The sequence below is a fragment of the Lithobates pipiens genome, unplaced genomic scaffold, assembly GCF_037356315.1.
Source record: "Lithobates pipiens isolate NorthernLeopardFrog02 unplaced genomic scaffold, aLitPip1_a1.2 Scaffold_8, whole genome shotgun sequence".
NCBI lineage: Eukaryota > Metazoa > Chordata > Amphibia > Anura > Ranidae > Lithobates > Lithobates pipiens.
Genome location: NW_027507903.1, coordinates 566,739,873 through 566,765,105, shown reverse-complemented (window position 1 = coordinate 566,765,105; position 25,233 = coordinate 566,739,873). Strand labels below are relative to the sequence as shown.

Genomic DNA, 25,233 nt, shown 5'->3' with positions numbered 1-25,233 from the left:
CACGCACTTTTTTCCCCTCAACGCAGAGGGTAACCCATGCCTGCTTGTTATACGCCAATATATATATTTTTTTACCAATAAGGGTGGGGATAGGGTGGTCTGCCATGGGTATCCCCCCATTGGGAGGGTGTTATATTACTGACAGCCCTTTTCTCACATACCGCTCCTCCTATGTCACACTCAATGTAAATGGGAGCCTGAAATACCTTAAGTAATGCCACTCATTCTGGCCGCTCTCCTCCTCCTGCTTCGCCTCCTCCTCGAATGTAGCTTCTGATTGGAGGAGGAGGAGAGCAGTCATGTGACCATCAATGAAACAGCAGAGGATAGTCACATGACCGGGTCCACGAGAGAGTGACGTTAATTGAGGTATATAGAAGCTTTTATTTACAATGAGGAGCAGTATATGAGAAAGTGCTGTCAGTAATATTTTCTTAACTTTTAAAGTATTCTGGCAGTGCTGTCCCAGGAGACTGGGGGTCTCCTGGGAGTGCAGAAGGACTTTATAATGAAAGGAATATGTGTGCTGTGCAGGGGGTCCATGTACTGTGCCCTGGGTCCGTGTGCTGTGCAGGGGGTCCGTGTGCTGTGCAGGGGGCTGTGTAATGTGCAGGGGGTCCGTGTGCTGTGCAGGGGGTCCGTGTGCTGTGCAGGGGGTCTGTAGAATTTGTTCCATCAATTATGGCAAGTCGTCCAGGTCCTGAATCTGCAAAGCAACTCCAGACCACCACACTACCACCACCATGTTTAACTATTGGTATCATGTTCTTTTTATATAATTCTGTGTTAGTTTTATGCCAGATGTAGCGGAACGCACACCTTTCAAAAAGTTAAACTTTTGTCCCATCAGTCCACAGAATATTTGCCTAGAAGTCTTGGGGATAATAAAGATGATTTTTGGCAAAAGTTAGATGACCCTTCCTTTTGGTCAAATGTAGCTTTCGCCTTGGAACTCTTCCATGGATGCCATTTTTGCCCAATCCGTTTGTTATTATTGAATCATGAACACTGATCTTACCTGAGGCAAGTGAGGCCTGCAGTTCTTTAAATGTTGTTCAGGGTTCTTTTATGACATCCTGGATGAGTCATGTTGTCCTCTTGGAGTAAATCTGGTAGGCCGGCCACTGCTGGGAAGGTTCAACACTGTTCCAGGTCTTCTCCAATTGTGGATAATGGCTCTCACTGTGGTTGGCTGGAGTCCCAAAGCCTTATGCCGCGTACACAAGGTCGGACTTTCCGGCAGAAAAAGTCGAAACGATTGGGCTTTGGTGCGATCGAGCGTACGCAAGTCCCTTTCAGCAAAACCCCGTCAGAAAAACCGTCAGAGTTAATTCTGATGGAAAAAACGGTAGTGTGTACACGGCATTAGAAATGGCTTTGTAACCTCTCCCAGACTGATTCATGTAGACTACTTTGTTTCTCAACTGTTCTTGAATTTCTTTAGATTGTGGCATGATGTGTTGCTTTTTGAGATCTTTTAGTGTAATTCACTTTGTCAGATGCTATTTAAAGGATTTCTTGATTCAACAGGTCTAGCAGTAATCAGGCCTGGGTGTGGCAAGTGAAATTTAACTCAGCTTTACAAAAACGATGGTTAATTACAGTTCATTAATGATTGGGAGGGGGGGTGCGCATTTCCTTTTTACATAGGGCCAGGCAGGTTTGGACAGCTTTTTCACCTTAATAAATGAAATCATCTTTTAAAAACGGAATTTGTATTTACTCGGGAAATCGTTGTGCAATATTTAAATTTGTTTGATGATCTGAATGTGTGACATATATGCAAAAACTTCACCTCTTTGCTAAGGTGTGTACATTAACTAGTTTGAATATTAAATTATTTTTCAATTATTTACTCCTGCGATGTGCATTCCATTCCAAACCTACTACGAGCCTATATACTCTCTAATGGGCCGTACATACCTCAGGATTTTCTGACAACAAATGTTCGAAGTGAGCTTGTTGTCAGAAATTCCGACCGTGTGTATGCTCCATAGAACATTTGATGTCGGAATTTCCACCAACAAATGTTTGAGAACAGGTTCTCAATTTTTCTGACAACAAGACTTGTCGGGAAATTCCGAGCGTGTGTACACAATTCTGATGCATAAGTCCACGCATGCTCAGAATCAAGCAGAAGAGCCACACTGGCTATTGAACTTCCTTTTTCTCAGCTCGTCGTACGTGTTGTACGCCACCGCGTTATTGGCATTTGGAATTTCCGACAACATTTTGTGACCGTGTGTATGCAAGACAAATTTGAGCAAACATCCTTCAGAAAAAAATCCACGGTTCTGTTGTTGGAAAATCCTATCGTGTGTACATAACATTACAATACCTTACCTCCCAACCTTGAGAAAGAGCTTTCACAAAATGGTCTCAACAACAAGGTAACAAAAATAGTAAGTACTAGAGTGCTGATAAATTTTAACTCTGAAAAAGTACTTAAAGATAGCTAAATGATAAAAGCTGCAACAAAAATTAAAAGTGCTCTCACACTGTGTAAATAAATACAAAAATGTAAATAATAAATTGTAAACAATTAGTGCGCTAATATCAACCTTAATTAAATCCATAATTGTACCTAAAACAAACAAAAACCTTATAAAAAAATATGCCCAATTACTCATCCATGTGCAAACTAATGCCGTGAGCAAATGTCAATATAGTAACCAATAACAATACTAACGTGTCAAATACAAAAAAACTCCTTGGAATTACACAGGCATCTTCCAATAAACTCGGCGCAAGAAATGTTCACATACTCATGCCGATCAAGATTGGCTTCAATCAGTAGTAAATGGTAATAAAACAACTCTTTCAGATGTCTTTCATGCTCCTCAGTCCTTAGTCGCTGAGTCTTTTAGCAAAGATACCAATCTCAAAACGAGAGAAAAGGAAAAAAACTCATTGCTCAAAATACTGTTTCAAAACATCTGAGATGTGAAAGCTAATTTGATAAACTCATATATTCCCAGCTGAACCAAGCGTGCAGTAACAGTCAAGTTCGTAGGCTCACAGGCTTACTCCTCCTCACTTCACCACCGTGTCGTTCCAAGCACTGGGGTGGCGTCATTGGCTTCTCCTCCCGATGCGTTGCGTCACGGGTCACATGACTTTTTCAAGGGAATATGGCCTTGTGACAAGCATAGAGGCATTTATAGCTCCACATTGTTTATAGTTTGCCATGGTGACGTAGGATTCATCGTAACATCGTAATGTTACACGCTCCTCGTCACTGAGCGCAATTTTAATTACTAATACTGGTTATCCAAAAAACAATATATGTTCACATTGTACAGATATGATGGAGTAATAGACTGATTACATATAAAAACACCTTGAATACTTTAATCTTTAAGGTCACAACAACTGGTTTTACTTATACTATCAGTATGATGGACCAACTTGTACAGTTTAAGTTACTGCACAGCCTCAGTTACACCCTAGAGTGGCTACATAGGTTGGAATTTTCACTACAGCCTCTTGCCATAGAGCTCTTTGCAGCCCACAGTTTACATATGGTTTGGACTAGTTTGTACTCGCCATTACTAGTCCCAAAACACCTTTTAGGAATACTAAATTTTTTTGTTTCCCATGTGTGTCAAAGATCTATTTTCCAAAGGATAGTCTTCTATGCTCGCAAAGGAATACCAATGCACTGAAAACGGCTCAAATCTATCTACTGTAAACTAATGTTTAACTATGTTAAAGTGGTTGTAAACCACAACCACTTTTACCTATAGGTAAGCCTATATTAAGGCTTACCTGTAGGTACTGGAAATATCTCCTAAACTGAAAATAGTGTATCCTGGAAGAGCACTACCAAAAAAATTCTGTAAAATATGGCATCTGGCTGATTTGCTTGCCATTGTGCTATTTCATGGGTAGGACTAGGAACTAATGCTGGCCATACACTATGCAAAAAATGGGCAAACCCATTTTCGAAAAATGAACATTTGGCCGTGAGTAAAAACGATAGTGCCATCATGTAATGACCGATAAATCATTCAGTGGACATAAATTAATGCATTTTTTGTTTGTTTTTTACATATACCTAGTGCAGACAGTTTGGACGGGAAACACATTAACCTTTCAATTGATTGTTCGTTCGGCAGAAAATTTCCAAACTTGTAGTTTTTCAGCTCAAAAACATCCCAGCGATTATTGATTTTGTGCCCATTAACTGGCCGAAAAACGAATTTTCGGATGATTTTTCGTATAGTGTATGGCCAGCATAATGGTATGAATGTGTGAGTAAATGTATTACATACTAAAGTTCCTTGTGTTACTGCATTTACCAGGAATTGCTGTCCTGGCATGGGGTTAGCCTACTTATTTATGCCTTATACAAAAGTAAACAATTTAGAAATTGTCAATACACCCCCAAATTGCACTTGATTACTGACAAGTGATTGTATGACTGGGAACTACTCTGCAGGGATGAGCTGAACACCCCCCTGTTCAGTTTGCATCCAGAACATACGAATAGGCAAAAAAATTTGTTCGAACCAGGGGCGGATCCAGGGGGGGGCAACGGGACAATTGCCCCCTCCGAAAATATCATTGATTGCAGTCCCCACCGAGTCTCTCTCTCTCTCACATCAGTATAATCAGCCGATCGGCGGCGCTGAGAGAGAGAGACTCTGTGGTCACAAGAAGATAAGATGGAGGGAGGAGGTGTGTGGAGCTGCGCCGCTGGCTAGTGTTCCTTGCACTGGTTGCTAACGCCTGTGCCGCCTGGCGTGTAGCAACCAGTGACGTCAGTCACGTCGGAGGCTGGAGCCACTGCTGAGGAGGAGGAGAACCCCAGCATTCATAGCGGAGCCTTCTTCGTTCTCCGCCCCTGAGTGGGAGTGTTGGCTCCATCCATCTCCTCCCTCCATCTTCTCCACAGCACGGCGGGAACACGGGAAGAAGCAGTGACTGTATGTCACTGTCATCTGATGCTGCTGACTGCACCTGCAGACAGTGCAATTAACGGATGCCACTCATCTGCATTGCTTCTGCATGGGAGCCAATCCCCCCCACCAGAGCACCAAAATATTATATAAAAGTGAGTAAAAGAATGAATGAATGTGAATGTGTAAAATTTCAAAATCTTGTGTTGCATACTGTCATTATTTTTGGAAAACAAATACTGCCCTTTTAGTCTTGTTCAATCTAAACCCCTTCAGCTCCGGAAAGTTTTATCCCCCCATGAACAAGCTATTTTTTGCGAAACTGCTTTGTGTTACTGTAACTGACTGACAATTGCGCGGTCGTGCAATGCTGTAACCAAGTAAAATTGATGTCCATTTTTTTCTACTAATAGCACTTTCTTCTGGTAAAATTTTATATTTTGCAATATAAACATAGCGACAATTTTGAAAAAGAAAGCAATATTTTTAACTTTTTGCTATAAAAAAAAAGTCTTCCTCAATTTAGGCCAATATGTATTCTGCTTCATATTTTTGGTAAAAAATCCCAATAAATGTATATTGATTGTTTTAAACAAAAGTTAGCGCATCTACAAAATAGGGGATAGATTTATGCCATTTTTATTTCTTTTTTCCTAGTAATGGCGGCGATCAGTGATTTTTTTTTAGCAGGACTACAACATTGTGGCGGACAGATCATACACTTTTTGGGGATCAGTGACACGAATACAGTGATCAGTGCTAAAAATATGCACTGTCACTTGTACTAATGACACTGGCTGGGAAGTGTTAACATCAGGGGTGATCAAAGAGTTAACGGTGTCCCTAACGGTGCTCGCTAACTGTGTGGGGATGGACTCACTAGTTGAACAGAGTGATCCGTGTTCCTGGTTAGCAGGAACACAAGATCACTCTGTTCATCTCTGACAGAGCGGCGATCTGCCTTGTTTACATTAGCAGACCGCTGTTCCATCTCTGTGGGGAGCGATTGCAGGTGGCTGGAGGACATCACTTCCCGCTGATTGGCTCCCCCTCTGGCCAATCAGCGCATGTGCCTTTGCTGGCTATTGCACAAATCGCGTACAGGTACACGTTATTTTCTGGCAGTGCCCCTCCCGAGACTAGACTCTGGATCCGCCCCTGGTTCGAACACCATTAAAGTCTATGAGAGATGAACATGAATAATCAAAAGTGCTCATTTTAAAGGTTTATATGCATGGTATTGCCATAAAAAGTGTTTGGGGACCTGGGTCCTGCCCCAGGGGACATGTATCAATGCAAAAAAAAGTTTTAAAAATGGCCTTACTACTCTGACTGGTTCATGATTATTTTTAATTTTTTGCAAATAACTTTTTATTCGGTTGAAACAATGCAATACACCTTATGCGTTACATCATCACATAAGCTCAACAAGAAAGTAAGTGAACAGTCGCTAGGGGCCCCCGCCCATCGAGCTACAAAAGGAGGCCTCCTGGAGTAGGTACGGACCAGGCCAAAGAGACTCCTCCGCGGGCATCCGGGCTATCACTGGGGTTAGTTATATAATGTGTTAGGTGTGACCTCAACAAGTCACCTATTTGTCAGGTTATGTTACCGTTTCCCAATTGTTAGTTAGAGTTCTTATCTAAGCAAAGAGACACGGAGGTATTCAGTATTTCTGCTCAGAAGTCCGTCGTAACTCTGACTTTCTCTGACTCTGGCTCTGAGCTCTTTATTACTTCTCTTTTATAGACAGAAAAGGGCAAACATCAGCAAATGTAAAAAAAACAACATTTTTGCAAAGGAAAGACAATTCTCCGGGTGTTATCAGCTGATAAGACAATCTTCTGGGCGTAGACTGCTTTTTAGGGCTGATGCGGCCTCTCCTTATGCGTACGTGACTAAAGATGACGAGTCCTTATTTTACAGAGAAGGATAAAGAGACAAGTATTTAGTAAGACATATTGTCAACCATTTTGTTTTGACACCCCTTAATCCTTACATTTCCCCCTTTGACATCACCCCTCCCTCTTGCCCTGGGTCCACCTGAACAAGTTCTAGTCGGCCTATATCCAGAGTACTCTCCCTGACCGCGAGTTGTCAGAGGGGTATACACCCATCCCCCTGGACAGTACCAACATCTAAAATTCAGGAAGAGTGGCTTTTCTGACAGATGGGTGATGTCAAGGATCTAAATCTACCTATCTTCACAAAAGTTCCATCTTTTCCGCATCATTTACCTTGGCTTTCTTGCAAAAGCACATGAGCAGTTTAAAGCATACATAAAAGAAAAATACGAATAAGAGCACCACTATAATCGTCATTGCTGCCTTCTTAACCCAAGAGAATAACCCTGAGAAACTAAAAGTTCCACCAAACGGATCCCAGTCGCGACCAATATTTCGGGCCTTCTCTTGTAAATTCTTTACTTCCGTACGGTGTTGTGCAATGATGTCATAATAGTCAGGTACCTCAATGCTGGTGTTATGTATCCAAGTACAGCACTCATAGTCCTCAGTAGTTTCACAGAGTCCTGTCAGTGCTGCACTCATACTTTCAATTGCTAATTCATGTAATTCTAATTGTTGTCTGATGGCTCTGGTCTCCAGATTTAACTTAGTAATGTCATCAGAGTTTTTCTCCAAAACATCATTAATAATTCCTGTATAGTTATTTAGTCTTTTCATTAAGTCTATACCCCATCCTGTCCAGGACGGGAACCAAGCCCATGCCATGTCCTTCTTCAGGAATATTTCTCTTTTACTACGATACCTGAGGGGATATCTAGGGTGCATGCTAGCTTCTAATAGGTGATCACCTCATTCATCACCTACTACTCCCATTACTGGTACTAAACTTGCGAGGTAGCACCATCCCTGAGCTCTTCTAGGTATCCAAGTATAACATTTATCCTCACAACAGATGTATATATTGTTTCCTAGAGCTACTGATCTTGAACTGATATCATTTCTATAACGAGAGGTGTATCCATAGAGGGATAAGTTGGATACTAACCACCTAACATTATTATCTACAATGTTAGTGAGGAAGTCAGATAATGTCTGGTGTGTGCTGGAATTACTGGGGTAGAAGCTTCCATTTAATACGACAATGGACAAATTAAACTTGCTGTCTTGGCATTCTCCATTTCCTCCCGTTGTGTTCCCTAAGCTGAAACACCAATCAGGGGAAAAGGCGAGACCATTTGACTTAAACATTACTGTCTCGCTGGTATTTGTTCTAATTATGTTAATGCTACTGTTAGCAAGGTCAGTATAGTTTATAGGAACTGCCATCAGTGGTATACTTGCTGTGCTGGGGTGTAATTTGCTACAAATCCAACATTTCTCATATCCTGACTTCTGGGCATAAGCATATTTAAACTTCAGTAATAACATTTTTTTAGAAAATCCTTCATCCTTGTGTATTTTATTCTGTGAGGTAACCAAACTATTAGCCAGGATTACTGAAACAATAAAAAGATACATGTTGTCATTTGCCAACTGGCTCCTTTTTACAATGAGAAGCGTGGATCCAGGTAGGTTTCCCTTCCAATTTCACTGAGGTTGCTGTAATCAATAGCACCTGGAAAGGACCTTCAAACCTTGGTTCCAGTGTCTTTCTGGTATGTTTCTTTACATACACATAGTCTCCTGGTTGTAGATCATGAGTACCTGTGACAGAATTAGGGTCTGGAAGAGAAGAATACACACTCTTGTGGATTTTAGTCAGACGCTGTTGCAACTGTATTACATACGTAGTTAAACTATCACATTGTAATTGCATACTTTGAGGAAAATATAAACCTAATCTAGGTGCACTTCCAAACAGTATTTCATATGGGGATAACCCTGTTTTTCCTGTTGGGGTGTACCTAATAGAGAACAAAGCTAAGGGTAGGCACTCAGGCCATGGTTTGTTCAACTCCTGCATAGCTTTTTGTATTTTCAGCTTGATTGTACCATTTACTCTTTCTACTGATCCTGAACTCTGTGGGTGGTAAGGAGTATGAAAACTTTGTTGAACCCCTAACATTGCCATCACATTTTGCATTATTTCTCCCGTGAAATGTGTCCCCCTATCTGATTCTATTGTTTCTGGGAGACCAAACCTAGGTATCAGCTCAGTAATCAGTTTCTTGGCGGTGGCTTTTGCCGTAGCTGATTTCACAGGATAACTTTCGGGCCAGCCTGAAAATAGGCAGATGCACACGAGAACAAATTCAAAGGGGCCGCTCTTAGGCATTTGTATGTAGTCAATCTGCAGTCTCTGAAAGGGATATTGGGCCCGGACCTGATGTTTACGTGGGGTTTTCACTCTCTGTCCTGGGTTATTAATCAGACAGATTTGGCATGCAGCACAGTAGTTCCTTGCAGTACTACTGAATCCAGGGGCTAGCCATCCTTGGCTTACAATCCTATACATAGAATTGGAGCTGACATGAGTGGGTAAGTGGACAGCCGCTGCCATTACGGGGTATAGAGAAGCGGGTAGACATATTTTGTCTCCTTCTCTCCATACATTGTCAAGGCCTGGTGCAGCTCCCTCCTTAACCCAACGGTCCTTCTCAATAGCCCCTGCTTGTTCCTGGAGTTCCATTAGCTGCTGCCATGTGGTTTCGGGCATACTCACCTGTACCGTGGCTAAGGTCTCAGGGCTTACTTCCCCTAGAGCTGCCTTCTTTGCAGTTAAATCTGCAAATGCGTTTCCTTTTGCCTCAGTTGTTTTTGCGCTCGTGTGTGCCGCTATCTTCATGATGGCTACTCTTATAACCTTTTGAAGATTGTTCAGGACTCTTTTGATTCCTTCACCATGTTTAACAGGTGTGCCTGCTGCTGTAAGGTAACCTCTAGCTTTCCATATGTGGCCATAATCATGTGCCACACCGTAGGCGTATGCGGAATCAGTGTAAATGTTCCCTTCTTGTCCCTCTAAGTGTTCTAGGGCTTTCTCTAGAGCGGTTAGTTCCGCTTCTTGTGCCGACATGTGTGCTGGTAGTGACTTTGCCTCAATTACCTGTGTGTCCGTTACCACAGCATAACCTGTGTGATATTTACCTTTGTCATCGGCAAATCTACTACCATCTATGTACAGTGTGTGTTCTGCATTTGTAATGGGTATGTCTGTGACATGTGGGAACCCCGTGGTTTCTTGTTCCATAAGTTGGAAACAATCGTGTTCATCAGATGTTATGTCCTGAAACGAAAGTGTGTCAGAATCCTGAGTATCTTGTGCTGTGTCTACACCATTATCATCATTACTCCCCCCTGTCAAATCTGTCTGTAATGGTAAAAGCTGTGCTAAGTTAAAAGAAGTGCATCGCTGAAAGGTAACATTGGGGGGTAGGAGCAAGGTGCATTGTAGACGCAGCTGCCTTGCCATTGATATGTGTTTTGGCTGGACCTGTGACAAGATGGCGTGTATGTCATGTGTGGTATGTACCACTACAGGATTGTCTAAGACAATTTCTGAGGATTTGTCAATGATAATTGACACTGCTGCAACTGCTCGTACACAGGACGGTGATCCTCTAGAGACAGGATCGAGAGCCGCAGAGAAGTATGCTACCGGCCTTTGTTTGATGTGTTGTTGTGTCAACACCCCTGTTGCGTGTCCCGTGATTTCAGCAATGTACAAATGAAATGTTTTGGTATAATCAGGGATCCCGATCGCAGGTGCCGAAATTAGTAACCTTTTTAAGGTGCTAAAAGATTCATGACCTGCTTCTGTGAGTACATAGGGTACTATTTTCAAGCAATCATATAATGGCTGCATCAGAGAACTGGCATGTGGTATCCATTGTCTACAATATGACACCATTCCCAGAAACATACGAAGTTGCTTAAAGTTGCGTGGGATATTCATTTGTCTTATGGCCTGGACTCGGTCTTCAGTGAGGTGTCGAGTACCCTGGGATATACAGTGGCCCAAAAAGACAACCTTTTTCTGACATACCTGTAACTTAGTTCTATTCACCTTGCACCCTTTTTCAGCCAGGAATTGTAACAATGAGAGAGTGGCTTTTAAACAAGTATCGTTATCCGGACAACATAACAATAGGTCATCTACATATTGCAACAATACACAAGTGTCAGGCGGTAGCCATTCTCTATTTTTACCTTTTAAGGTTTAGTCAGTGGGGCATCGGACAAAAGACCGTCATAACCACTTATGGGTATGGTGTCACGGGATGTCATGTGTGGAGGGACTACTGAATCAGACAACAGACTGCGTGACGCTCCTGTGTCAACCAAACAAGGAATATGTTTACCTTCCACCTTCATCAACATGTGGAGCATTTTGTTCTCTGATTCAGCTAGGACTGGGGCAAGTCATGCGGTCGGATCGTCCCTATCATTGGTACGCCTCTGTCTGTAGTCCCTCGTGTCTCTGTCCGTGTTTCCTTCCTGTTCGTCTTTTATCCTTTTCCTACAGTCTCTTTTTATATGTCCCACCTTGTTGCAGTAATAACAGGTAAGAGGTTTACGGGAGGAATTCCCTCCTTCATTGACCCGGGCAACAGTGTTAACTCCCGGTGTCCTTCTGGGTTTAGTTTCTGCTAAATCAGCCTCTATGCCTTGTGCTTTCTGCAACAATGTTCCTCTGTCCCGTATGGCTCTCCATTCGGGAGTACATGCCTTCAGTTTGTCACCTATTTGGGGTACTAGTCCTTCCATAAACTGTCGATTGAAAGCCCTAATGGTGACGGGTAAGGCTAAATCTAGACCTTCGTCAGCCATCATGCTTTCCATGTTGAGGTAAAATTCTGTAACAGTCTGACCTGGGGCCTGTTTTATGGGCGCTGTCGAACCCCTTTCCTGCTGTTTCCCTTGGCAAAATTCTCGTAACTGAGCAATAAACAGGGGTCTAGAGTCTATATGACGGGGATGTACTCCTGGCGGATCTGCCGCTGGATCCCCTTGTGGTCTATGTGGAGCAATTTCATTCATAAATTGATTAAACATTGTCAGTGTCATTTTATGTCTACATATATCTTCCCCATCTTGCCAAGTTGCTTCATGTGTGTCTAGTAATTGTGTCACGAATCTACAGAATGCGGCAGGTTTTGCTACGGGATCAGGAGCATTCTGTATTAATGCCATAAGAGTGTCAGCCGACCAAGGTGTCCATGTCCTCAGAACGACTTGTCGGGTCACTGTAGGTGGCTGTCCTGCTTGACCCGCATTTGGATTATTTACTTGTATTACCCTAGTCCGACTATGGACTGGAGCTACGGGCTCTGGTCTTTGAGCGCCGCAATGCACACATTCCTTTGCCCAGTCTGGGTTCTGGGTACCGCATACTCGGCATACCCATCCTCTTCCTCTTAAGGAAGGATAAAGTTTTGGTCTTTCATTACCTGGTGTGGTGGTGTTATAAGGAGGTGGAGTATCTCCCGTATTAACCCTATCGCCGGGAGCAGAAGGAAGACTTTTGTGTCGGACCTTCATATCCCATCCACCCTTTTCCTGACAATACTCCCATCCCTCCTCTTCAGCCCTGTTGGAAACCTTAATTAGACATTGTATTTGTGATACCCATCTGTTCTGCAATATCTCTCCCTGTCTGTCTTTCTTTATTTCTTCCCAACCTTCTACACTTAATCCATTTTCTCCATCCATCCCCAATTTCTTGAGAATCCTATTTGTGCCCTGTGCCTTATCCTTCCCATACAACATTGTAATTATGTCTTTAACAGCATAACATTTCTGAGATTCCTCCTGGGGTTTACCATGTGTCTGGCCCATTTTCAAATGCTACCCATCGCTGTCTCCAGTGAGATAGCCCAATACATAGAGAGTATATCTACAAATATTACTAACTGCTCACTCCAGTCGTTATCATCAAAGCATCTTTCTAGAGGAGCGATTAAAGATAAGGAAACGAGAGCTAGAGAAGAGAAAAAAAAAGAAAAGAAAAAGGGAAGGGGATACTAAGTGAGAGGGAAAAGAAAAGGAAGAATAAAGGCGAGAGAAGAGAAGATAAAAGGGATAAGAAAAGAAAAAGAAAAGGGGGGGGCGGTCGAGGGAGGGAAAAGGGAAGAGGGGGTAATCACCGTGTGTAGTCCCCGCACCTGGTCACATCCAGTCCTCCCGGAGATTCCATGGGCTCCAGACCACGTCATGAGCCTCCAGCCGGTCCTGTATCCTGGCGGTCATCCTTTCCATCAACTCCACATCCCTGATTCTAGCGTGGAGAGCACCGAGGGTGGGGGGCTGTACTTTTTTCCAATGAAGGGCAATAAGACACCTCGCAGCTGTCAAGATATGTTGTGATAGCTTCTTTCGGGACTTTGTCAATTTAGGAAAGGGGATGCCCAACAAGAAGTTCTTGGGGTTCAGGGCCACTCGCTGACCTAGGATACTAGTCAAGAGGTGCTGGACCTCTTCCCAAAAAGGAACTATACGGGGGCACTGCCAAAAAATGTGGAGCAGCGTACCCCTGTGTTCCAGGCATCGCCAGCATCTGTCTGAAGTGGTGGGGTAGATGGCGTGAAGAACGTCCGGGGTCATGTACCAAAAAAATAAAATTTTATATGCATTCTCCCTGTAGAGCGTGCATAGGGAGCTTTTTGAGGTCTGTGACCATATGGTCTGCCACTGCTCCTCCGTAATCTCCTCACCCAACGCCTCCTCCCACTTGAGCATATAGGCATGTTTGCCTTTTGAAGCTATAGGGGAAGCGTTAATTATTTTATATATGGCAGATATCGTTCCCCTTTGGGCCGTGCCCACTAGAATTACAGTCTCAAAAGCAGAGGGCGGGGAGAAGCGCAGGTCAGAGGATATGGTCTGGGCATAGTGTCGTATTTGCAAATGACTGTAAAAACCCTGTTGCGGGAGGTTGAATTTAGATTGAAGGTCGGCGTATGACAGCAGTCTCCACGATCTGGGGTCCACCAGGGTCCCCAGATGGAAGAGATTCTGGGAAGACCATGGATGAGACATTGGGTGTGTTAGACTATCTGGCACCTTGGGGTGGTATAAAAAGGACGTCAGGAGCGACTTATCCGAGGACAAGTCATACAACTTAGATAGCTTGCGCCATAGGCACTGCAGGTGAGACATAGATCCAAGTAAGAGGGCTCGGGGGACCAATGCTGCCGCACTCCAGAGCATACTATTAGGGTGAGCTGGGGCCAGCCAAAGTTTTTCAATTTCCGTCCATCTGTTATACGACCGCTGGGTGGACCAGGAGGTCACTGCTCGGAGCTGAACTGCCTGGTAGTACTTAACGAGGTTCGGGAACGCCAGACCCCCGTCCGAACGGGAGGCAGTCATTACAGAGCGAGGTATTCTGTGGCGTTTGTAGTTCCACGTGAAATTGAGCAGATCTGCTTGTAATTTTTTCAGGTGGTGATAAGGTATGGGAATAGGGAGGGTCTGGAAGAGGTAGAGGAGCTTCGGAAGGATCGTCATTTTCACCGATGCTATCCTACCGAAGAGGGAAATCTGGTGCTTCCGCCATTGGGAGAGCAACTGCCTAATGGTTCCATACAGGGGCGGGAAGTTTGCCTGGTACAGGGAAGCGAAAGTCGGGGTGATATTTATCCCCAGGTATTTCAAGGAAGTGGTCTTCCAGTGACAGGGAAAAGTGGATCGAAGATGATCTACCTCCAGGGGTGGGATATTTACTGGAAGGGCTTCCGATTTTGAGGCATTCATTTTGTAACCAGATAGGGCGCTGTAGCGATCTAGCTCCTTGTGTAAATTGGGCAGGGAAATCCTAGGTTGGGTCAGGGTAAGGATAACAACATCCGCAAACAGCGAGACCTTAAATTCCCTATCCCTAACCGGGATGCCCCTGATAGCCTGATTCCGCCTAATGGACGCCGCCAGGGGTTCTACGCAGAGGGCAAATAATAAGGGTGACAGGGGGCATCCCTGGCATGTGCCGTTAGAGACAGAGAAGGTCGATGAAGTAGCGAAGGGGGTCTTAACTTGAGAGGACGGGTTAGAGTAAAGGTGCCGTATGGCCTGCAGGAACGGTCTCCCCATTCCCATGTGTTTCAGCGTGGCGAACAGGAAGGGCCACCCCAGTCTATCAAATGCTTTTTCCGCATCCAGGCTCAGGAGCAGGGACAGGATACCCTCCCTATTCGCCACATCGACCAAGTCTATAACCTTCCTAGTGTTATCACCAGCCTGACGGAGAGGGACGAATCCCACCTGATCTTTGTGAATAAGGGAAGGGAGGACCATGTTGAGCCGCAGGGATAGTAGTTTTGTAAAGATTTTCAGGTCTGAGTTCAAGAGCGCAATGGGCCTATAGTTGGCACAAAGGATGGGGTCCTTATCCGGCTTGGGTATCAGGGTAAGAAAGGAGCGTTGCATATCGGGGGGAACCGGGGTATTCTGCAGGAACGCATTAAACAATCTGCTCATATGCGGAAGCAAGAGGGGTAGGAATGTTTTATAGTATTCATAGGGTAGGCCGTCCGGACCTGGAGATTTATGTGCCGGTAGGGACTTGATGGTTAGTTCTATTTCCTCTTCTGTTATCGGCTTGTTCAAGGAGGCTAGATCCTGGGCTCGGATGCGGGGGATCCCGCTGTCCGTCAGGTACTGTTGCATACGTTGGGAGAGCTCCGCCGGCAAGGGGTCGCTGGGGATGTCACGGCTGTTGTACAGCTCCTCATAAAAGCTCGCAAACGTATCAACGACCTCCCTAGGGTGGGAGACCACAGTATTGGATTTCGTTTTGATCTGGTGCGGGGTAGATATGAGGGTTCTATCTCTAAGTTTCCTCGCTAAGAGAGAGTGCGCTTTATTGCCCCTGTCGTAAAATGTCTGTCTGATCCTCAAGAGGGTCTTTTCCACCTGGCGGAGTGCCAGATCCCTAAGCGCCATACGGAGTTTCGTTATTTTTCAGAGAAGTCGCAGGGACGGGGAGGTTTGCATGTTCCGTTCTAGGCAGTCCGCAGTAGCTGAATGGGCCAGGTTAAAGTCACCCCCCACCAGCAGGTAACCGTGGTCCGATTTAAACAAACGCGACAGGAATTTGGAGAGAAAGCTGTGCTGACGGACATTCGGGGCATATAGGGTGCACAAGGTGATCGGTTGAGACTGCCACGTGCCTGTAAGTACCAGGAAGCCTCCCCCCGATCACTATAATGGTCGAGGTAGGTAAATGGGGCTCCGTGTCGGATCAGGATAGCCACTCCTGCTCTCTTATGGGACCCCGAGGATAGGTAAGCGAGAGGGAAATATCTAGAGGCAAAAGCAAAGGAACCCCCCTTATCAAAATGTGTCTCCTGAACAAGGACAATGTCCGCTCCAGACTGCCTAAATTCCCTCAGTGCCAGATGCAGTTTCTTGTTTGAGTTTAAGCCATGGACATTTAGGGATAAAATTTTAGCCATCAGTCATGTCGGGGGGGGGGGGGGGGTGGGGAGTGTAAACAAATTCTTACCCAGCTTCCACCTCTCAGGATGACTGCCAGGAGCCAGGAGCTTGCTTGTTCCGGTGGAGGGACCAGACAGGATGTTCTCCGGTATCTACGGACCCCAACACGGTGGGAGAGTAGAGAGGGGAGGGAGGGGGAGACAGACAGAAAAAGAGAAAAGGAGAGAATGTTATAACAGCAAACGAAAGAACTCATACCAAGCAGGTAACTGTTATACAACAAAACATACAACCATATGAGACCATGAATAGGCAAGTCGCTCAGGTCAAGACGGATTCCCAGGGGGCCACCAGACCCCGAACCCGAGGGCCGGGCCTGGCGGCCGCATGGGAGTCCAGCTCCCCTCGTTAGACACTGCATGTGGGGTGGGCGGTTATAAGTGGAGGGGAGCTGAGGAAATGTAAATGCAACGACAATCGCCAAACATTTCCTAGGGCCCAGGATACATCGCCAGTGCAACCGGGAAGGTGGGGGGCGACACAAGAACAGGAGGAAACCCACTCTCACGGGTCTTCCACATGTGCCAGCCTAATAGCAAAATGTCAATAATAAGGAACTAAGGGGGGGAAAGGGGGAAGGGGACTCGGGGAGCTGCGGATGGGGGCAGGAACGTAATGTCCCGACATCGGTCCACCGGCCAACCAACAAAAATAAAACGGGCCTTTCTCCCCATCACCACAAGGGCGGAGGGGATCAGTAAAGAGAAAAAGAAAAAAGCAAAAATAAACGTGGTATGATGCTTCAGCCATGTCCTTGTCGAGCCGTTTTTTTAGGTGCTTCCCGGTTTCAAGGACATTGTCAGGAGGGGACCTTCTGCCACAGCGTTGGAGGTGTAAGCTGAGTAGCCACGAGATCCCAATCCGGCAGCTGGGGAGGGTGAACGCCCAATTCTTCACAGAAGGCGCGTAGTCTTCCGGATACCGCAAAGAGGCTGACTTGTCTTGATGCTTAGCTGTAAGGGTGAATGGGAATCCCCAACGGTAGGGAATGTTGGCGTCCTGTAAGGTGCGGAGCAGCGGCTGGAGAAGTCTGCGTCTCTGCAGCGTAAGCCAGGAGAGGTCCGGAAAGAGTTGCACTTGGGTGTCTCGGAAGGTCACCACCCGAGCCAGGCGGGCCTGCTTCATAATGTCCTCTTTAAGGTGGAATAAGTTAATTCTACAGATGACATCCCTGGGGCTTGAGGTAGCATTTTTGGGGCGCAAGGCCCTGTGTGCTCTGTCCATTTCGATAAACTTGGTGGTGGGTTCCCCAAGAAGGTTGTTAAATATTTCCTGCAGGATAATTTGTATGTCCTCTGGACCCTCTGCCTCCGGGATCCCCCGCACCCTTATGTTATGCCTGCGCCCCCTGTTATCCAAGTCCTCCACATGGCGCTGCATATCTCTCAGTAGCATGCGATGGTCTGCCCCTTGTGCTTGGGTCCTGTGGATCGCTATTTTGGTCTCCTGGATCTCCTCCTCGGCCATCTCCACCCGGTCCGCTAAGTGCTTAAGGCTGGAATGTGGCATTTGTATTTCCGATCTACATGTAGATTTGACATCTTCTATCAATTGCTTAAAGTCCTCTTTAGTGGGAATCGCTTGCAGGTATTGTTGCCACTGCGTGTGCAAGGGCGGAGGGGAGGGCCCTCCAGGGTCACCCCAGCTGAATGCAAGTGGGGTGGCGGCGCGGGTCCGAAGCCCCCGGACCCGCTCGCCCGCGTAGGGGGGAGCAGTCTCAGTGGGTGGGTCCCACACACCCTCCCATGCAGGTATAGGAGCCGGGGGGGTCTGACGGCTCTGCCCTTCCCCCCGTCGTGGGGTTAATCCCGCAGGACCCGCCAAGTGAGCGGAGGAGGCTGGGGATCCGCTCCGGCGCCGTGATGGGCTGGGAGCCCATGATGAAGCCAGCCTCTGGGACTTGGGTGGAGGCGACCGGGCTTCGGGGCTCTGTTGGGGCCCCCCCGCTCTCCCATGTCCCTGGTACGACCAGGACAGCAGCTCCCCGGGGGGGGGGGGGGCAGGGCGGGAAAGTCATTGTCATCCAGGGAGGGAGGGGATCCCAAGGAAATGGCAGGGATAAGGGGGTCCGACGCTGCTCAGAACAGCCTGGGGAGTGCCAGTGTGCATTGTGTGTCCGTTGGGGGGAGGGGAACCGCTCCTTAAGTGCTCCGGGCCCCGTCCAGGCGCCTTCCGGCCCCCATCCTCCCCCCAGCCATCCCCTCTGTCAAGCTCCCAGTCCACTGCGGTGCATGGGGGGGGCTGCTGGTCCCAATGCTGTGGTCGCTGGCCCCGATGCCTGTGGGGGACTGTCCCCGTGGGTTCCAGGAGAGGAGGGTGTAATGGTAGGCCTCAGGCCCAGTCGGGCGGCCTGATGTGTGGCCGGGAGCGGGGATTCACTCACCCCGCCGGATGCTCTGACGGCTGCGCTGGAGCCGGGCAGTGTCCTGTCCCCCTCGAAGCCCATGCGGCGGCTGTGCTGCAGGCTGGATGCCGGGGATGAGGCCCGGGACATCTCCGTAGCCGCAGCCGGCGCCGTCTTGGGAGGCCCGCCGGCCGGGAGATCCGTCGGCTGAAAGAAGGCACGGAGGCCCGTCATGGGTCCCGGAGGGGCAGCGGAGGGTCCCTTGGTGGAGGTGGAGCGGGTGGCTCTCAGTCTGCCCATCGGATGGCAGTGGATGGTCCCCTAAAGTGCCGCTGGAGCTAGGCTGGTGAGAGAGCGAGGCGATTAGGCGTCCATTCGGGCCGGCTTCCGGTCACGCCCCCCGGTTCTTGATTATTAATGAAGAGCTTTATCGGGAGGCCTGTCTGCTGCCCCCAGAAAAGCCAGCAGGCCTCTTGATGATGTCAGAGGGACCAAGTGGTGGCTGGGAATGAGAGGATATTTGCGGGACAAAGCTGGATCTGCTGGTTTGGGTGAGTATCAGAACTGTGCAGCACCCACCTCAAAGTACAGGTAAAAGAAAAAAAAGGGGGGTGGGTGATCTCCTTTAAATCGATAAAAAAAAAAAAAAGAAAAAAGTCCTGTATGTAATTCTGGCCATTTTATTTTCAGGTCCTGGACCAAAGGGGAGCCAAATGACCATGAAGGTGAGGAAGACTGTGCACTGTTATGGACCAATGGAGAATGGAATGATGTACCATGCAGCTATGACAACAGCTATGCAGTTTGTGAACAAAAGCGCTGAACCAGATTCACTTAAAGTGTATTTGTAACCCCGATTTTTATTAGTGTGGAATGGGGAAGGGAAGGGCTAAAACCCATGTTGGTTTATATTCTGCTGTCTTATTGGGAGACTTTCCTTCACTTTCTGACCCAGGGACTCAACTATAATGCCCTGTACACACAATAGGATTTTCCATCAACAAAATCCATGGGATTTTTTTTTGACGGATGTTGGCTGAAACTTGTCTTGCATACACACGGTCACACAAAGTTGGTTGGAAATTCTGAACGTCAAGAACGCGGTGACGTACAACACGTATGACAAGCCGAGAAAAATGAAGTTCAATAGCCAGTGCTGCTCTTCTGTTTGATTCCGAGCACGCGGTGGCACTTTGTGCATCAGAATTGTGTACAGACGATCAGAATTTTGTTGTCGGGAAAATTGAGAACCAGATCTCAAATTTAGTGTGACGGAAATTCCTATGCAAAATGTGTGATGGAGCCTACGTGCGGTCGGAATTTCCGACAACAAAGTCCTATCACACATTTTCCATTGGAGAATCCTATCGTGTGCATGGGGCCTACGTGTGATGAATTCTTTAAAAAGGCCCATCATTGTTTTTGTTTTTTTCCAGTGATTCCAATTTTCCAGTGATTCCAATGGTCACTAGGACAAATAGAGAGGAGAAGGGAAAATACCAACAGTGAGGCCAAAACAGCAATACAAACCTGACAGGGGGTTCTAACCCTTCACTACTCAATCCACAACTTAAAATAACGATTTGATATATACATACACTTTACTCTGTTTGAATAGTACACATGTTACTTGTCACTTGTTACATGTCAACCTTTTCAACATAGAGGAACCCTTGAAATAGTTCTCCAGTCTCGGGGAACCCCTGCTAAAAATGAGAAATCTACAACTCGTGATACATTAGTGTGACGGTCAGTGGGAAGAATGGTCCTTACATCTGTGGTCATTGGGAAGAATTACCTCCTTACAGATAGCTAAAAAGATTAATGGTGTCGGTGGGAACTTATCCGAGAGGTAGACATGGTCCAATGCTGAAGGAACCCCTAGCAACCTCTGGAGGAACCCTGGTTGAGAATCACTGTGTTAAGGAGTGCAATTCTTCTCACACGTGGTTACACATGTATCTCCCTGTAATCATCCCTTCTTATTAGAAACAAACAAGCATAGTTCAGCAGGGGAAGAAAACAAAATGTATTGCCAGCCAATCAGCAGCAGGAGGTAGATTACAATGACAGTTTCTACTGCAGTTGCAACTGCCACGGATTCTCTCAGATATAGTCCATGACCACAGCTTGGGTGCAGTTTTCTATTACGTTTCAATCATAAATTTTTTTTAAAAAAATAGCATATTTATCAGTTTTGATTGATTTCTAGAAATAAGTTGAAATAAAGCAATTCTCAGCTACAAGACATAACAATCACCTCAATGTGACTAATACTATGATAATGTAACACCTCTTATGTGAATACTGCAATAAAATGTATTTACTAAACATGTAAACCAATAAACTATATATTTTTTAATTATTTTAGAAAGGGTGTATATTAATTCTAGAAATTCATTGACACAAAAGGGGATTTCTATAAAGCAATTTTCTATAATTAAAACTGAACTCCAGATAACTAGATGCTAAATATACAAATGATAACTACCAAAAGATTTTTTTTGTTTTTTTCTATCCAGTTTTGAGATTTACACATCCCTGCTATACAGCACATCGCTTTCTAGGGAAGCAGAAGACATTATTTTTTATGCTGTAATTCAGTAACACTTACAGGTCTTCCCAGTGAGTGACTGACGAGTAAAAGAAGAAGCAGCAGACTGAGAAGATCATTTCTTTATCACTCTGCTCTTTCCTCCGATCTGCATGCACTTTGCACTATCTAACTGTGAGAAATTCACATTTTATATTTTTGCCTAGACCAATGTTTAGTAAATTTAGAAAAAATAAAAATGTTATTCATTTAGAATAATATCATACACTATATTACCAAAACTATTGGGACACTTGACTTTACCTTTTATGGCATCCCAGTCCTAGTCTGTAGGGTTCAATATTACCTTTACCTATAACAACTTCAACTCTTCTGGGAAGACTGTCCGCAAGGTTTAGGAGTGTGTCTATGAAAATGTTTGACCATTCTTCCAGAAGCACATTTGTGAAGTCAGGCACTGATGTGAAGGAGAAGGCCTAGTTTTCAGTCTCTTTTTCGCTCTAATTCATCCCAAAGGTGGTCTATCAAGTTGATGTCAGGACTCTGTGCAGACCAGTAAAGTTACTCCTCCTCCAAACTGGCTCATCCATGTCTTTATGGACCTTGCTTTGTGCACTGGTGTGCAGTCATGTTGGAACAGGAAGGGGCCATCTTCCAACTGTTCCCACAAAGTTGGGAACATGAAATTGTCCAAAATGTCTTGGTATGCTGAAGCCTTAAGAGTTCCATTCACTGGAACTAAGGGGCCAGGCCCAACCCCTGAAAAACAACCCCAAACCATAATCCCCCCTCCACTAAATAATTTGGACCAGTGTGCAAAGAAAGGAACTTGACTGGCCTGCACAGAGTCCTCACCTCAACCCTATAGAACACCTTTGGGATGAATACGAGTCAGGCCTTCTCATCCAACATCAGTGCCTGACCTCACAAATGCACTTCTGGAAGAATGATCAAACATTCCCATAGACACACTCCTAAACCTTGTGGACAGCCGTCCCAGAAGAGTTGAAGCTGTTATAGCTGCAAATGGTGGGCCAACTCAATATCGAACCCTACGGACTAAGACTGGGATGCCATTAAAGTTCAAGTGCGTGTAAAGGCAGGCGTCCCAATACTTTTGGTAATATAGTGTATATGCAAGATTGAATACTCACTAGATGCAAGCATAATATTTTATCATCAGTCTGCTGCCAAAACTTTGTGAGTTCTTACAATTAGGGATGAGCTCAGGCGTGTTCGCACACACTCCACATGCAGAGCCCGCCAGGAAGTCGGCACAGCGCTGCGCTAATCACAGGCAGTGAGACATTGGCCGATCTCTGTAGCCGCGCATCGGAGAAATGTAGGGTTTCGTTTGAAACAGGTTCAGCGATTGCCACCAACCTGGATGCCACTGAAGTCAATATGAGCTGAATGTTAACCGCTTCAACATTTGGCTGCTGAATGACCAGGCCATTTTTTGCGATATGGCCCTGAGTCACATTAACTAACAATTGCGCAGTCATGCGACGTTGCACCCAAACAAAATAGTTTTTTTAAAAAAAGCTATTTTTTTTCTCAGTTTAGGCCATTATGTATTCTTCTACATATTTTTGGTAAAAACAAAACAAAAAAATAAAAAATAAAAAAATCGCAATAAGCTTATATTAACCACCTCAATACAGTGCACTTACACCCCCTTCCTGACCAGACCAATTTTGAGCTTTCAGTGCTCTCACAGTTTGAATGACAATTACTCAGTCATGCAAAACTGTACCCATATGAAACTTGCGTCCTTTTTTCCCACACAAATAGAGCTTTCTTTTAGTGGTATTTAATCACTAGTGGGTTTTTTATTTTTTGTGCTATAAATAAAATAGAAAAACGTAACTTTTGTGAAAAAAATGCCTTTTTCTTTGTTTCTGTCATAACATTTTGCTAATTGGTCATTTTTCTTCATAAATTTTGCCCAAAATTTATACTGCTACATATCTTTGGTAAAAATAACCCACTTTAGTGTATATTATTTGGTCTTTGTGAAAGTTATAGAGTCTACAAACTATGGTGCCAATCACTGAAAATTGATCACATCTGATCAGGCCTTCAGTACATCAGGTGTACCTCATTTCTTTCACACATGCGGACAGTATGTCCGTATTTCATCCCTCCGTTTGCGGATGAAATACGGACATACATGCATTCCTATGGGATAGCGGGTGTCTGCGGATGAACATCCGCAGACACCCAATATCGTCTGCCTCCGCTATTGTCCGATTCTGAAGACGGGGGGAAATCCTATTTTTCTATCCGTCTGCAGAGCGGATCGGATGAACACGGACAGAAGGTCCGTGCTCATCCGATCCCCCATAGAGGAGAGCGGAGAGCTGACAGGGTGGTCCCTGCACAGTGTGAAGAGACCGCTCTCTCATCCACAGGCTCAGCGGGGACAACGGATCGATCCCCGCTGAGCAAGCGGATCATCACGGGGCAGATCATTACTGACACATTCCCGTATGAAACGGGCCTAACAAGTCAGGAAAGTACAAATACCTCCCAAATGACCCCTTTTTAGAAAGTAGACATTCCAAGGTATTAAAGTAAGTAGCATGGTGAGGTTTTTTAAGTTGTCAGCCTGTTATTCAGACTCGATTTCTTCTCGCATCCCTGCCATTCTTCCTTGATTAAGTCGTCCAATTCCTCAATGAACGGAAAAGCCTCTGAGTCTCTTTTGAGGTTCGGAAAGTATTTCTTCCATTTCGATTGAGCCTCCTGGGGTTCCTCCCAACCAATCGCCTCTTTAACCGATTTGACAAAGGGTTCTATTAGCCAAAAGTCAAAACCGACAGATGCTTCCAACCCCTCATTATCAGACGGGCAATCCTGCTCTCTTGATGTACTGGAAGGAGCAGGTGAGGCGTCGACAACTCTGTTTCCGGAGTAAGAATCCGTGGAGCTACAGGCTCTTTAGACTATGGTTCTCTTTCCTTAGTAGCCTCCTCGAAGCACCTACGGCAGGCCAGTTTGTCGGGGAGAGCTGCGGCCCCGCATATCCAGCATGGGTTTCCGGAGGGTCGCACTGGGGATAGCTGTCTATGCACAGGAGATCTTCTATGGTAGTAGCGGCCGTGTCTATAATATGATCTGGAGCGACTTCTCCTGCGACTTGAGTGGCTCCGTCTGTGGCCGGAATGGCTTCTCCTGCGTGAGGTCTCTGTGCCTTGATTCAGATGATTTTGAGGACCCGGTAGGGCTAACCATTTAGGCAGCGTTAGGATTGCTCTCCTTTTTAATCTTCACTACTTACCAAGGTAAATCCTCCCCCCTTACCAAATGGGCTGACGGTGATCTGCTAGGGCAGTGGTCTCCATGGAAAGGCAATAAAGCAAGCCTAAAGGGATACACAGTGTCAAAAATGGGTATAGGGAATGCAGGGAGGAAAGAGCACAGCAGACATGCATTAAACATTAGTATATTAACAGGTATCTACTCACCTAAGCTGGATGGATGAAAGTTTTGTAATGAAGGTCAGAATACTGGCAATCCAGAGTCTAGTTACATGTACACAGACAAATTAAATGAAATCCCTTTTTAAATCTGCCGCTGGAGCCACGCCCAGGAAGACTGCCAAAGGAAACACACATGGTAAACAGGGAAAGACAGAGATGGAGGCCACTGCAATTTAGCCAAGCCTGTTTAAGGATTATGTGCTGAGTATATCGCTAAGCCTGTTTAAGGCTTATGTGCCAAAGACATTGCCAAGCCTGTTTAAGGCTTATAACAGGAGCTGAACAATACTACTAGAGCCTGTTTAAAGCTCCAACCGTAGGCAGATAAAATGCAAGCCTGTTTAAGGCTTATTCAACGTCACAGAGAGAGTGCAACATACTCCTGATCACCAGAGTGGGGTTCCTTCTATTTAGCTTCGTTTAGAGGCTGTGCTGGTAAGGACTTCCACCCAGGAGAGGCTAGAACCTGGCTGGGGTGCGGTGGTAAGGGGATGCTGATCTGTGCGGTCCCAACAGGTGAGGAAAAGTAAGAAAATACTGGGGCAGG

The 25,233-nt window shown here is 45.6% G+C and overlaps 1 protein-coding gene across 1 annotated transcript in view; it reads left to right on the top strand.

The window, feature by feature from the left end:
• Positions 1-21,012, top strand: part of LOC143961025 (hepatic lectin-like) — a 54,315-nt gene extending 33,303 nt beyond the window's left edge. Inside the window, exon 7 of the mRNA XM_077470148.1 lies at positions 19,338-21,012. Coding sequence (XP_077326274.1) covers positions 19,338-19,470 — 133 coding nt within the window. The 3' untranslated portion in view covers positions 19,471-21,012. The remainder of the gene's footprint in view (positions 1-19,337) is intronic.
• Positions 21,013-25,233: the final 4,221 nt, after the last annotated feature.